Source organism: Helobdella robusta, assembly GCF_000326865.2.
Source record: "Helobdella robusta unplaced genomic scaffold HELROscaffold_59, whole genome shotgun sequence".
Classification (NCBI taxonomy): Eukaryota; Metazoa; Annelida; class Clitellata; order Rhynchobdellida; family Glossiphoniidae; genus Helobdella; species Helobdella robusta.
Genome location: NW_008705322.1, coordinates 526843 through 542429, shown reverse-complemented (window position 1 = coordinate 542429; position 15587 = coordinate 526843). Strand labels below are relative to the sequence as shown.

The window sequence follows — 15587 nt, the reverse complement described above, 5'->3', positions numbered from 1 at the left end:
TAAAATTAAAAATTAATTTTTTGTATTCGTTTTTCTTCTCATATCATAATGTAATATTATATTTTTTGTATTAACCTAATTAATGTTCAAATAAGTTCAGTATTTATATTTTCTAAATATGCTAAATTAATATATCGTAAAAGACAAAACAGTTTATTATTTTGTACAACGTAAAAATTTAAATCTTTGTTAATCTATGCCATAAATAATTATAGTTCGGAATTATTACCAATCCTATATAGTGTTCTTCATAATCTATCATTTTGTCTTTATTCAATTATCACTTGGTATGAATATGTGTCTTAAACTTAATTCCTTTAAATTTGAATTAAATTGTTTTAATAAATCTAAACACTTAATTACTATTTCTCCTATTACCTGACCCGATTCTAAAACTCTTGATGTTTCTCACAAGTTTCGTAGTCTAGGTTTTATGTTTGGTTCTAGCATGTCTCTTCCTTCTCAAATTAATAGTGTTGCTAAAAGTTTTTACTTCTGTCTACGTAGAATAAAAAACTTTTGCCTTTTCTTGACGATCCTACTCTTCTCCTTCTTGTTACTTCCTTAGTTTTATCTAAGATTGATTATTGTAACTCGCTCTAGTATGGTCTTCCTGATTCTACACTTTATCTTTCAAGTAAAGAATTTAACTCAACTGCTCGTATAGTTGCTCGTGCTCCTTTCTTTTTTTTATATATCTCCATATCTTGTTCTCTTGCACTGGTTACCTATAAAATATAAAATAACTTTTAAAATTAGCACATTTATGTATAAGTCTCAATCTAAATTAATGGATATATTAATTAAATCTAAACGCGCCGGTTTATGATCGTTTTCTTGTTCTCACTTCTTAATTCGTGTTAAACCATGGATATATATAATATGGATATGGCAGACGCGATATATATACATACATTGTTTATATATATTTTACATCAAAGGCAATCTAACAAATATTTGTTAGAAAGTGAATTTAAATTAAAATAAACAATCAGTTATTAGCCGGTTGTTTAGCGATTATCGTTCCAGTTGCTTTTTTTGTCAATTTATTCACATTTAAGTAAAAAATTTGTCTAAAGTAAAATGTTTGATCGTAAAAAATCAATGAAATGTCAATTACTACAAAAAAATGTTTAATGTTTACGCATTTAATTCCATAGAAATAAGCAAAATTTTTAGACAGGTAACAATTATTATGCCATATCCATGTGTTAAACAATTTTTGCTAAATTTTCTTTTGTTTTTTGGCCCTTTTCTCTGGAACTCTTTACCTCCTTCTCTGACGACTTCTCCATCACTTTCAAAGTTCAGAGCGGATCTCAAGACCCATCCGTTTGCAAAATTCATTGAGGAGCGCCGTTGAACATAGCGGAAACAGCGCTTTATAAACTAATTGATTGATTGACTATATGTGCCACTGACCATATACTTAGAATCAATCAATCAATCAATCAATCAATCAATCAATCAATCAATCAATCAATCAATCAATCAATCAATCAATCAATCAATCAATCAATCAATCAATCAATCAATCAATCAATCAATTAATCAATCAATCAATCAATCAATCAATCAATCAATCAATCAATCAATCAATCAATCAATCAATCAATCAATCAATCAATCAATCAATCAATCAATCAATCAATCAATCAATCAATCAATCAATCAATCAATCAATCAATCAATCAATCAATCAATCAATCAATCAATCAATCAATCAATCAATCAATCAATCAATCAATCAATCAATCAATCAATCAATCAATCAATCAATCAATCAATCAATCAATCAATCAATCAATCAATCAATCAATCAATCAATCAATCAATCAATCAATCAATCAATCAATCAATCAATCAATCAATTAGCTTATAAAGCGCTACTTCCGCGATGTTCAACACTCTCCTCAATGAATTTTGAAAACAGATGGGTCTTGAGATCCGCTCTGAACTTCGCAAGTGATGGAGAAGTAGTCAGAGAAGTAGGTAGAGAGTTCCAGAGAAAAGGACCAGAAAAAGCAAAAGCAGATTTGGCAAAAGAGTGTTTAACACGAGTTAAGAAAAAGCGAGAAGAAGAAGACGAGCGTAAACTGGTTCAATTAATATAGCTGATAAATGCTTAGGAAATAATTTAGATTGAGACTTATACATGAACGTGCAAATTTTAAAAATTATTCTATATTTTATAGGTAGCCAGTGCAAGAGAACAAGATATGGAGATATATGAGAAAGGGGCACGAGCAACTAGACGAGCAGCAGAGTTAAAAGCTTTACTTAAAGGATAGAGTATAGAGTCAGGAAGACCATAGTAGAGCGAGTTACAATAATCAATCCTAGATAAGACTAACGAAGTAACAAGAAGGAGAAGAGTAGGATCATCAAGAAAAGGCAAAAGTTTAATCATTCAATCATACTTACCATCTAGCACAATATGCTAATTTGTTTTTATAAGCGCAAATATATATATATATATATAATTTCATATATATATATATATATATTTATATTCATATAAACGTAATTTACAATCTATAATTTATAAATAATTATTTATTTATTATTTAGTTATGTTAGTTCTATGCTTGATGATCTTTGTTCCGCTGTTTTTATTGCATATATATGCATATTATGTGTCCATGTTTTATTGTTTTAGCTTGTGATCGCTGTCACTTCTCCCGATTTGTTGTTTGGTTTCTGTAGTTATTTTCGCTTTTTTTTGTCGAAATTTTAGTATTTCTAACAAACTTTTCAATAAAGTTGATCATTGCCTGAGAATAAAAATCTGATAAATTTTTCCCTACAATGGTCTCGTATGCGTCGGCCATGTTGGACGAGTTGATGGGTCGAAACAGGAACTCGGACCCGAATGAGAAACCGAAAGATCTCAATTGGGCGGACACCGAAGTGAGTGCAATTTCGGCATAAGTTTACATTCCGAACTACAACGCAAGTTTGCACTCACTATCTCTAATAGAGAGTAAAATAAGCTCCTACTGAAATTCGAAAAGTGCATTGAAATTAAAATAGATTTTTGTAATGTAATAATTTAAATTTGCGTTTTAGATGTTGTGATTATATTATATATTTTATTTATAATTTGTATGAATATTACACGTCATTTGTACGTATTAAACGTCATTAATATTTGTACGTATATAACGTATATATATATAACGTTATTTGTATGTATATAGATAGCCTATAAAATACACGAAGAAAATGAGGAAAATTTTATTATGCCTAGTAAAAAAAAAGTGTATGTATATAGCCTATAAAATACACAAAAAAAATGAAAATTTTATTATACCAAGTAAAAAAATTGCAAAAGTTAGTAAATAAAACTGTTTAAAAATTTAACAAATGTTGTGTTTTTGGCGTATGTGCCTAATAATATTACCGAACGGTTGGTCGCCGTACCGTTCACGCCACAGAAATTTGCCACTCATCTGACACAATGGTTGTGCCAGGAGCAATCCACTTTTGTATTAACGGCAACAAAGTTTCTGAATCCCGGGCCACGACTTCTTCCACAAAACAAAGTTTTGTACCACGTTGGATTCCTCCAAAAATCCAACCTTCATTGGCACCCACATTTTTCCCCCTCTGATACTTGGCCTTCATTATTTTTGACACATCAATCTCTACGATAGTGCCAGGGCCACCTATCTGGTTAATTTATAAATAATTTTTTGAGCATTGTAATATAATTTCAATTTTTATTAAATTGTTGACAAACTTTGACTTTTAACCTACCTGGTCAATTTGCTCTACGCATTTAAACTGACAAATGTCACGACAAAAATTGAACCAATCAACAACTGTTTTTTGTCTAAAAACTAAAAACTTCCGAAAAAATTATTAAAATTTGAACCTATTTTAATAAATTGATTTTAATAAATTTTAATATATATATATATTGTTATTTTAATCAATATATTACTATTTTAACATATTTAAATACGAAATAAACGTTTTTAAAATTTTCCTTTTTTTTCTTTTTATCTCAATCAACTTTCTGTATATTAGTGGGGAATGTAATAAATGTAAACAAGTAAACAAACATAAATGTAAACAAATTTTAACATTGTAGTTCGGAATGTAAACTTATGCCACAATTTCTATTTTTAACATTGAATGAACTTTTTTCCAGCTAAGCATGTAAACTTATGCCACAATTTCTATTTTAAACATTGAATGAACTTTTTTCCAGCTAAGCATAATTAACTGCTGCAAAAAAATAATTATTGTAAATTAAATTTTTTTATGATGAAATTTTGGTTAGTGTAAGTAAGGTAAGGGTTGTTAGAGTCATGGTTAGCAAACGTTAGTTAAACAAACAGAAAACACGTTTGTTGACTTCATGCAAGTCGTTTGCTGATGCATTTATTGTTATTCTTTTGAGAGTTTCAATTTTGGAATGTTTTGAGCTATCTAGACTAAAGTTAGTGAACGTTTATTTATTTAAGCCACATCAGAAAAATAAAAAGTTTAGCAAATTAAATGTTTTCATGAAATAAAAATAATTTTAAGTTTATAATGATATTAATTATGGGTAGGTTAGGATCAGGGTTAGAGTTTGCGTTAAGTATACTATCTTTAGTTTAGACAAGTAAAGAACTAAACAAATCTAGAAATATGAGGTAAACAAGTATGAAACCACGCTTCCTGTTGTTTACATAGAATAGTATTGAAAACTTTAAATTTGGCTCCGCCCTTCATTAATATTCATGACCGACCGAATCGCTTTATTTTTTTCAATTTGTGATTTTTTTAACCGAATCGTTTCATTTTTTTATATTTGAAATTTTTAATAAAATTCTAATATCATTATTTATTATTTTTAAAATTTGTTATAAACATGAGAACTATTTCTAATTTTATTTGCACATTATATTTTCATATATAAAAGAAAACAGAAGTATTGTCTATTAATTATCGTTAGTTAATAAAAAAATACAAAAAAGTTTCAAAATTTTAAAAAGCGTAATAATGTCGTATAAGTTCCAGGGCTTCTTGGAACCGCTTTTTTCTGTCTCCTATGGTGCGCAGCCACATAAATTCATCTAGGTACGATTGTAAGTGAGCATTGCACGTACCATTCATTCTCTTAAATCTTTGTTTGGCGCATCGCCACAAATTCTCCACTCCATTTGTATGCTCTCCGTTTACGGCCCGGAATGTAATGGAGTGATTTACGGTTTGGTGGGCTAGACTGGTTACAGCTGTTATACTGTTATAAGCAGCCCATTGATCCGTCCAAACTGTTTTACCTACAATTATTAAAATTGAATCATATTTTATAACCAACAAAAATGGATTTAAAAATATTAAACTTTATGAAACCAACCGGGCAGAACATGTCGCTGTATTAATGACAACAGCGTGGCAGCATCTCGTTTATTTACTTCCACCAGAAAGGCATCTTTTGTTTGCATATCGATGCCTCCAAAAACCCAGAGTGACCTAACTGGACGTGCATTTCGGTTCCTCGGTCTTTTTGCAGATGAGATGCAGCTTTCATCTATCTGAATGATGTGTCCGGGGCCACCTATTGTTGCAGGGTTATCACGAGCCCAATCAATGCATAAATCTCGATGTAAATAGAACCAGTCAGGTAATGTGTGCCCAACGTACAAATCTAAAATCGACGCAACCGTAGCCTGGCTAACGTCGTACATAGCCAGAAGTACGTCATCTGAATTTAAAACATCACGCATCATCATTCTTAAAGAAATTAAATTTTTTATAAACATTGAAAAAAAATCTTACCAAAATACAATTTGTAATGGATATTTGGCTATGGCTGTAGAAACTTCCATGTCTAATTGTTTTTGTGGCGCGGCACCTGGAGTTTCTACACCTCCACAAGTAACCATCTGTCGTTGTTGCACTTTCTGCAAACCTTTTGTTTTATTATTTTTGAAAAAAATGGGTCAGCCGTTTTCTATTTTATATGTTTTTAACCTTCTCAGCCCAGAGAATGATCTTCAGCGGTGGCGGAAGTCGTAGAAATGGTCACAAAAATGTTTAAAAACTTGACTAATTCTGAAAGAAGTTCAATTAGATGTGACTGCTTTTTCAAATAATTGATGATATCGTTTATACTTTCAAGGGAGATATGCGAGATATATCTGCCGTCTCATCACATATAATAGCATAAAAACCCGCTATTTTAACTAATGAAATTATTTTCCTAAGAAGAGTATGGCTCAGAAGATCAAGAATTTCGTTTTGTATACCATGGCTACACCAAGTATATGATTCAGATTTTAGCCACAATTGCAGTTCCTAAGAATCTTCACCTCTTAACTTAAGTAAATTTACAAAATTACTTGCGTCATCATCGTAACCACGTATTGCAAGACATTGTGACGCTAAGAACAACAGAGAAGAAAAAATCGATTATTCAATAACTCTTTTTTTTCTGCTCAGAAATCTGTAATTATAATAAAAAGTGTTTACATTTTAGGATGACCTGTCATGTCAAATACAAATTAAACTATATAATCACCTGTGCAACAACGTTAACTGATAACTTCATGGTATGAGATTTAAATACGGCTTCTTTGTGGCATTGTGATCTTTCGTGCAATTTAAATTTTTCCAACCCCTTCTTCCAATTATTAAAACCCGTTTCAATGAAAGCGGTTTCTTTTTTAGAAGAAAACGGCAGACCCATTGTGAAAAATATTTCTCGACACGTGGAACAAAGAACAACATCTTTTTCTGAATCATACAGAATCCAGGGAAAGTTATTGGTCCAAGTTGGAACAAAACGACGTTTTGTAATTGTAGTCGTAAATCTACCAGGTAACAGTAGTGGATGTGCCTTTTACTATTAAATCTGTATCCGCTACTGTGGTGTTTTCTTGGATAATTGAGTCTTCTGAAACCGTTCCAGTCCCGGATGTTTTGGCTGGCAGTTTTATCAAAAACTTATCCATTTTTATTTTTTCAAACTTGTTCTAATAAAATAAAATTTAGGAAATAAATTCAATCAAATTCATTCAACTTAATTTAATGCAGTTTATATTTATATAAAGCTTTTTAATTAAATTTTATTAAAAACACTTACTTTTACCGGTTAACAAATAAAAGCGTACGAAACAACGTGATGACAATTTTAAATTTGAGTGCTTTGCCCCCCTAAGTTGGCGCCTATGATGGGTATTAATAAAAAGTCCTCTATTTCATTAAATTAATCGCTTTTGTAGTCTAAGCATGTTTTATTCTGTTTTTTTATGTTTGATTGTACACTATTTGATGTTATGAATGTAGTTAATGGTTTGCCTAATCCATTAACCCCGGGTGATGATTCTATTTCTAATTTTTTTTACTACTATTCATTGCATTATTGCTCTTCTTGAGCGACACGATGGTGTAATGGCTAAGGTGCCTGGCATTGTTGATGCAGTGTCCGGTATCGAATGCAAAAAGATTCCCGCCTAGTGTGTGATGCGTTGATTCACGTGCATTTATGCATCGTGTGTTTGTTGTAATAATGGTAATGCGCCTCAATTGCTTGCCATGGCGCTATATAAAATGACATTATTCATCATAGGGGAGAGTGGGGATGCTTGAGACACTTTCCGTCCAAACGTAAACAAAATGTAATGCCCTTCATCATTAAACACTTTTTTAGCATTTCAGTTAGAGCTGGGTCTACTGAATAAGATTTTATATCCTCATGCAACATTGTGAGTCATTCTAGACGACAGTTTCAAAAGTTTTACAGGTACCTAAATGTCTCAACCATCCCTGCTACTGTACTGGTTGAGACAGCAGGAGTCATGCTTGAGACACCATTTAACTCATTGATATTTCAAAAGTTAATATCCCTTGCTTTTGTTTTATGGCTTGCAAAAGTTATTAGCAAGAAAACATTATTTTATGACATATTATTTAGAAAATATTATAGGATAAATTGTTATTAAATTTCACCAAAATCAAATGAAATTAATTTGAAAAAAATAAAGTTTCGACAAAATATTTATTTCAAATTGTACTTTTCACAAACAAAATTTTGTTCTGTCTTTGAAATACCAGCACAAGCAGTATGTGCCCATTCTTTACATTTTCCCTGGCCTTTAATCCAGCTTTCACCATTTGTAGAAGAAGACCATGAAGAGCAACAATAAAGACACAGAGCATCATCATCATCACCATTATTTTTGTTGCCAGAATTGCTTGAAAATTTCAATCGCCTGCGACTTTTCTTTTCACATTTTACTTTTTTTTCTGTTTTTTGTCTTCTTTTTTCTTGTCTTTAAGAAATTTCATTTTTAATTGGAGTATCTGTTAAAATTCTTGTTTTACCTAGCCTGGGGTGTTTACCTTTCAGTTTCCTAGGTCCTAGGTGGAGCAACTGGAAATGGCCTGATGTCTTCAGGTTTAAATATTGTAGCGATCTCATCAAGAACATTTTTGCAAATTTCAATAGTGTTATTCAATTGGGGATTTGATGATTCACTTGGTTTGTAGGCACTATCCTGCTGTGAAAAAACTTGATCTGTAGACTCTAAATTATTCAAACTGTTAGGATTCACAGCTTCACAATCCGTCAATGTTTCATCTGGTGCACCATTGAATCTATCAGTTACTTTGGATGGTAGAAATTCTTCTTCAGCAAAAATATCTGAATTATGTGGCCAAATGCCTGTAACTTTGAATCCGGAAGTGATGTTTTCAATAGACATTGCACTTTTGTATGCTTTTGCCACCAGTCCCGGTATATCATAAATGTCTGGTCGATGAGCAGTATTATTAATCATAAAGTCTTTTAATGCAGTGTTGTAATACCTTTTAAATGGACCGTAAACAGTACGATCAAGAGGTTGTAGTTTGTGGCTACAATGAGGAGGGAAACTGAGCATAACTATTCCGTTGTTCTTGGCATAATCGATCGCTTCTATAGACAAGTGTGATTCATGGTTATCCAAGAGAAGGAGCACAGGTGTCTGAATGGAACATCTTACCTTAAAAAACAATTATTGATTTGAATTTACTTTAAAATATGTAATTTGAATAACAAATCATTATTTCTAAACAAATTTATAATTAAAAACTCACATGATGAACAAAATGTTTCAGATACATTAACCCATTTACGCCTAAAACAAAACTACTGAATGAAAAACGTCAAATTGTGCAAAATTGTAAAATATGAAGTATATTTAATATGTTTATTCAAAAAAAATTAAAAAAATTTATTTAAGTATAACGTTATAAAGGCGTCCTCAAATGGGGACGTTAGGCAGATGCGAGATGATACTTTTCGAAACACCCCTTTTCGATGCATAGTGTTTTGCCACATTTTTTACACATCCATCTAGCTTTCATGTGGCAAAAAGTACACTTTAGTTGTTTTTCCAATTTTCCAGGGAAGTGAAATCCTACTGTGGTTTCAATACTGGATCCGGCTTTTCTCTTTCTACTGGCTCTACTCGCCGCACCGTCTCTCAAATAGCCACGTACTATATGGCGACGAAACTCGAGTTGGTCCATTACATTCTCAGAAGTTATTTGCTGAATTTTCCAAGCATTGGTCATTGCCATGTCTAAAAAGTACGTAAATAAAACCCACCACCACTTTTTCCCTTTTACGCTTATTCGATATAGGGATAAGCATTGATCATGGTTATCTACTCCTCCCATTCCAGAATTGTAAGATGCGAACAATTTCGGCTGAAGAATGTTTTCTTTAGATTTGGTTGTTCTTGACCATCTCTTTACATTGTTCAGTGGTTTGATTGAATCCCAGTTAGACAACATGCTACAAGCACTGTTGTCATACCATTTTACACATAAAATGCCATTTGCTTTATCAAATTTGAAGTCATAAGACCCTCTTGTCATTTTTTTAATTTCTTTTGATTCCATCAATGGACATTTCTGCGTTTGATTTTCTCTGACTGTCCCTGTGGCATTTATATGTTTTTTCTTTAGGTACACCATCAATGCGTAACTAGTGAAATAATTATCGAAATAGATATTATTTCTTGATGGTTCTGGTAAATGTTTTAGAAGGTCCAACACAACTTTAGCTCCTAGTGGTAATGCTTTGGTGTCTTCAGTTTCATTTGGTTTTTTTTCCACAATAAACATCGAAACCATAGCAGTATCCACTGGAGCTAGCTATCATCCAGTTTTTATACCCGAATCTCACGGGCTTACCTTTAATGAACTGTTTTGCTGGATGATGTCCATAATATTTTACCATAGATTCGTCAATGGAAATGTCTTTATGAAAACATCCCCATTGACAAAAGTTTTCTTGCAACTTGTCTGACAACGGTCTAATTTTATACATGCGGTCATTAGAATCTGCAATTTTGGAATTATCAGCCAAATGAAGAAATCTCTTTATTTCCAGATACCTGTCTCGACTCATAGCATTATAAACACATGAGACTCCGAGATCTTCATCTAGTGACCAATATAAACGCTCTCTTGGCAATGGATTGTATCCAGTAAAATATAAGATTGCTAAAAAAGTTCGTAGTTCCTCTGGTTCTATTGTAAATGAGTGGTTATTTTTTTGTCGTGCATAAATGATGGATTGATGGCATATGTAATTAGTAATATCCATGGAAAGAAATTTTTCAAAAATTTGTCTTGAAGACAAATCTTTAAGGTTGTCTTTGATTTTTTGTAGGTCTTCATCAAACGAATTACTTGTACTAGGTGATGCTGACAAAAAATCTGATTTTGTCCATTTGGGTTTTTCGAATGTAGTATATTGTTTATATAAACCTTCAGATATTTGATCAGGTTCGTTTTCGTTATCCGGTTCGTTATTCAAATCAACAGATATTTGTATAGTTCCTGAAATGTCTTTTGGAACATAATGAGGATCAATTATATTGTCATCATCAATTTCTTCGACATCTGTCAATTCGTCCAAATCTGGAGGAAGGACACACAAATCAATACTGCCAACTGTTTCAAAATTATCACTTTCTATCTCTTCCAAGGCTTTTTCTAATTATTGAAAAGTTTTAGTGCCATAAAAGGATTTAGGATCCATGTTATTCACGTCTGAGGTAAAATCAAAAAGTTAACCATAATAAATTCATTTGTGCCTAACGTCCTCGTACGAGGACAGTAAGATGTTTGTGTTTGTAAATTACTTTATATCAAATTAATATTCAAAATAATGTTACTAACATAAAGATTAATCCAAAGACTTCTTGTTTTTAAAATAAAATTAAAAAATTTTAAAATTTTTTTAACAGAAAAAAAATTTGCAAAAGTAGCTCTGGCACTATGAAAAAATCGCCTACTTCTAAGCTTCGTCACATCAAACACATGCACAAAAATGTCTAAATTACACTCACTACTAGTTAAATGGTATGCATTACCAGGATGTAGCAAGATAATTACCTTTAAAACACCTCCCATTTTAATTGATGCCAAATTCAAGAGGCGTACTCAAATGAGTACGGCCGGCATTAATGGGTTAAGAAGCTTTCTGAAGTCATCCATCCACTAGGATGACTAGTTCCTATGCAACCAGCAGGTCCAAAATTTATAAAATGACTTTTGAAATGAACCCTCGGAAATATGAACATCGGAGGTATTGCTTGACCAATGGCATTAATAGCACAACAAATTGTAACCAGTTTGCCTCGATCCTCACTACCCGTAATTGCTCCAACTTGCTTTTGTCCTTTTGGTGATAAAACTTTTATCGCAACCAGCAGGTCCAAAATTTATAAAATGACTTTTGAAATGAACCCTCGGAAATATGAACATCGGAGGTATTGCTTGACCAATGGCATTAATAGCACAACAAACTGTAACCAGTTTGCCTCGATCCTCACTACCCGTAATTGCTCCAACTTGCTTTATTCGGTAGAAAATTATGACGAGCCTTTACGTCTTCTAGATTTAAAAAACAAGCAACAACATTTGTTTTATTAAAACAAGACGCTCTTCCCATTGACGTTGTTCTGGTTTTCGAATTGAAATTTGCGTGTTTCGTTTCAAGAAACCATCAAACTAATCCTTCCCGGCTATCTGTCCTGAATGCTAATTATCTGGAGTATTATTCTTATTTTTAATAGCCATTTGATATGCCAGTTTTCTCATTTCCATTGCCGTCAGACCATAATACATCTTACATGATGTAATTAAATAATTACAAAAAATCAATTCTTCTTCTAATGTGAAAACTCTACGATTTCCCCAAAAACCAATCATAGGTGAATTTTCATTATTTGCAAATCTCTTAACATATCGGGATAATGTAGTTTTGTCTATCTCAAACTGTTTGGCCACTTTTCTCAACCCTTCTCCCTTTTTTACCATTAGAACAGCTTTGCGTACAATTTCCAAAATATACTTCCCTCTTTCTGTTTTTCGAATATGAGTTCGTGGCATGTCTTCCAAAATAAATATAATAAATTAAATAATGCTAATAAAAATAAATAAAAAAAAAACATAAATAATTTATGTTTTATTCAATTAATTTATCAGATAAATTAATACAAACCAACCTAAATTTATATTTACTGATTATATAACTAAAAGGTAAAGAGTTATAAAGAACACATAATAATTAATTATTCAGGGTTGATTGAAATGTCTCATTCAACCCTTTAAATGATTGTCTCAACCATCCCCAACTGAGGTTTAGGTTATAAAAGTTCTATTAACTTTTTTATTGTCATTGTTTAAGTGACAATATTATATGAGAAGAATCGCTAAATAAACAATAAAATTAATAATAGCAAACTGTATTTAAAAAAACAAAATTAATGTAAAATAAAACGAAAAAATGTGATCACCTAAATTTTACTTTCGAGGTCCAAAAACAGTTTTTTCAGTCCGGAAACTAAAAACGTGCATGAAATTTGATCCGCTTTTAGATAAACATAAATGACATGATATTTGACAAAGATAAACTAAAAGAGTACCCTTAAAGTGCATAATTTTCTTATTATTGACCTGTCCCATCCAACCCTTTGTCTCAACCATCCCCACTCTCCCCTATAATTAATTTACCATTTCAAAATGGTATATTTCCAAATTGTTTAAAACTATCTAAAGTCATTCTTTTTTTAAATCTGGCGATCCCCATGGTATGAATAACTGTCGTCCAATATCTATTATATTGAGTCTTTCCAAAATGATTGAAAAGATTGTTTTCATGAACTTAACCATTCAATTTTGAATAAAATTTTGATTACATTTTATGAAATGAGTTTTTGAAATAAATTTTGCAGGTTTGCAAGTATCATTTGTGTTCATTCTGCCCCCACGAGTTATTCACGAACACAAGAGCTGATCTGGGTCTGTGCAACAAGATACATGATGATGAATTGGCAAGAAAGTTTGTATTTTCATTTGAATGTTGTTAATTGTTAACTGGCATTTTCATTATGTTCATTTCATGCTCAAGCTTTAATGGGCTAATGAACTATCTTGGCTAAAACTAATTTTAGATGCTTCATACATTTTTTAAATTTCCATAAAAAATTTGTATTAGATTGGTGAACAAGGCTCCTCACACTTCAAATAGCTTAAAAAAGAGATGCCACAAAAATTTTATTTTAAAACTCAACCTCTAATAAGATCGAGCAATAAGTGAGAGGAGTGATACTGTTTATTCCTAGCCGATTTTATTGTAGCTCAGTTAAGCTTCTATTAACTTTTTGATTTTTTTTGCAGCTATAGAAAGAGTAGTAAATTTATGAAGATGGGATATGAGGAGGAATTTTTGTTTTACTTGGAATCCCTGGTCAGCGAAGTGGACAGGCGCATCAAAAGAGGACATGCCAGGCTGGCCCTCAATGCTGCACATCAAGCTGTTAGTCTCTGCAAAAAAAGATTGTTTTTTTTATATTTTTACTTTAATTTTTTCAATACAATTTTTTCAACTATGTTGATTTATTTATTTGTTGCATCATTCACCATTTTAAGTTATGAGTTATATATAGGTATATATATATATACACATACATATATAGGTATATATATATACCTATATACATACACACGTATACACACATATGTATACATACACACACACATGAGCCAATTAACTCATGTGTGTGTGTATGTGTGTGTAGTTATATATATATATATATATATATATATATATATATATATATATATATATATATATATATATATATATATATATATATTATTTATATATGCTCATGTACTTCCAAGTTATTTAAAGTCTTCATTTAAATATTTTGCCTCAACTAGGCTAATTATAATTCAATATAATACTAAACACATGCCATCCTCTGCAGCAACAACTGCAAGGAATCACAGATGCCCAAGATGAAAGGATCAAACAGCTGACCATCAAGATTAACGAGGCCATTGAAAAGGTATCTTTTTTTTCTGAATTCTTTTAACAAATAGTTTTTTTTTAATTTTTAGTATCTTTTCCACAATTTAAATGAATGCTTTATTGCAATTATTAAATTTTTATCTGAATCTGTATAACGTCTTGCACCCGTACATGTGCTAATTGTGTGTTGAACAGGTTGAAAGTTTGGGATGTGAAGGCAAGGTGGAGGAAGCCCAGCAGTTGATGAAGCAGTGCGATCAGATGAAGGAGGAGAGGAGGCTCCTTGAAGAATTCAAAACCAATTACGCTATCAAGGTTCCTGCTAATTATTATTCATCATTTACAAATACAGATTGTTGTCACCATGATTATTGCACGTCAATTCTCTATTCATCGTTACTTATCATCATCTTCCAACTAATTTAATAATAATTTTTGTCATGTTTTAATCATATCCTTTCTTATTATTTATCAGCATGGCTTCATTTGAGTCTGCTGCTTTTTTTATATTTAACATCAAGTTGGATAACTTCATTTGTTTGATCTTGCAGCAAAGTCAGCCACTGAATTTGAACAACAGCCACAAGGAGATGGAGGTCTGCCCGATCTGTGGAGCATTCCTTGTAGTGGGGGATGCCATTCAGAGAGTTGAGGAGCATCTGCAGGGGAAGCAACACCTGGGTTATGCCAGGGTCAGGGAAACTATTGAAAATTTGAGGGTTAGTAAGTTATCCTGTTGATGTAATTCTTTGGTTAAAAGCAATTTTTTTGGATTGCTGATAGGTTATACTGTTCTTGAAAAATTAAATATTCATTGATATGTCAAAAATAACAAATTTGAATCCAATGTCATTGTAAATTATAACATTTCAGAAACAGTTGAAAGGTGAAGATCCAGAACGTGAGGCTCGTCTGCAGAAAGAACGTGAAGAACGAGAGAGAGAGAAGATGAAAGAAAGATCTCTGACTGTAAAGGATGATAGAAGGTCCAGGGAACACAGAAGCAGTTCGAAAGGTCACAGAAGCAAGTCAAAAAGTGAAAGAAGTAGGTCTAGAGGAAAGGATAGAGGATCCAGGAGTCACAGAAGTCGATCCAGAGGTCGCCGAAGTCGTTCTAAGGGTCATAGAAGTAGGTCACGAAATCACAGAAGTAGGTCAAGAGATAGGAAACACAAAAGATCAAGCAGGGATGATGATAGAAAGAGGATTGATGATCGTCGAAGCAGATCACGTGACAGAAGAGGTTCAAGGTCAGATGATGGGAAGAGGAAAA

General features: G+C 32.0%; 1 protein-coding gene across 1 annotated transcript; it reads left to right on the top strand.

Annotated features, from left to right (window-relative positions):
- Positions 1-2808: 2808 nt before the first annotated feature.
- HELRODRAFT_87531 (hypothetical protein) lies at positions 2809-15054 on the top strand (the record flags this gene model as incomplete). The annotated part of the gene is made up of 6 exons (XM_009028820.1): positions 2809-2910; positions 13233-13339; positions 13678-13816; positions 14271-14351; positions 14510-14629; positions 14875-15054. 6 exons carry the CDS (start codon positions 2809-2811, stop codon positions 15052-15054), a joined length of 729 nt encoding a protein of 242 aa, XP_009027068.1.
- Between the last annotated feature and the right edge of the window lie 533 nt (positions 15055-15587).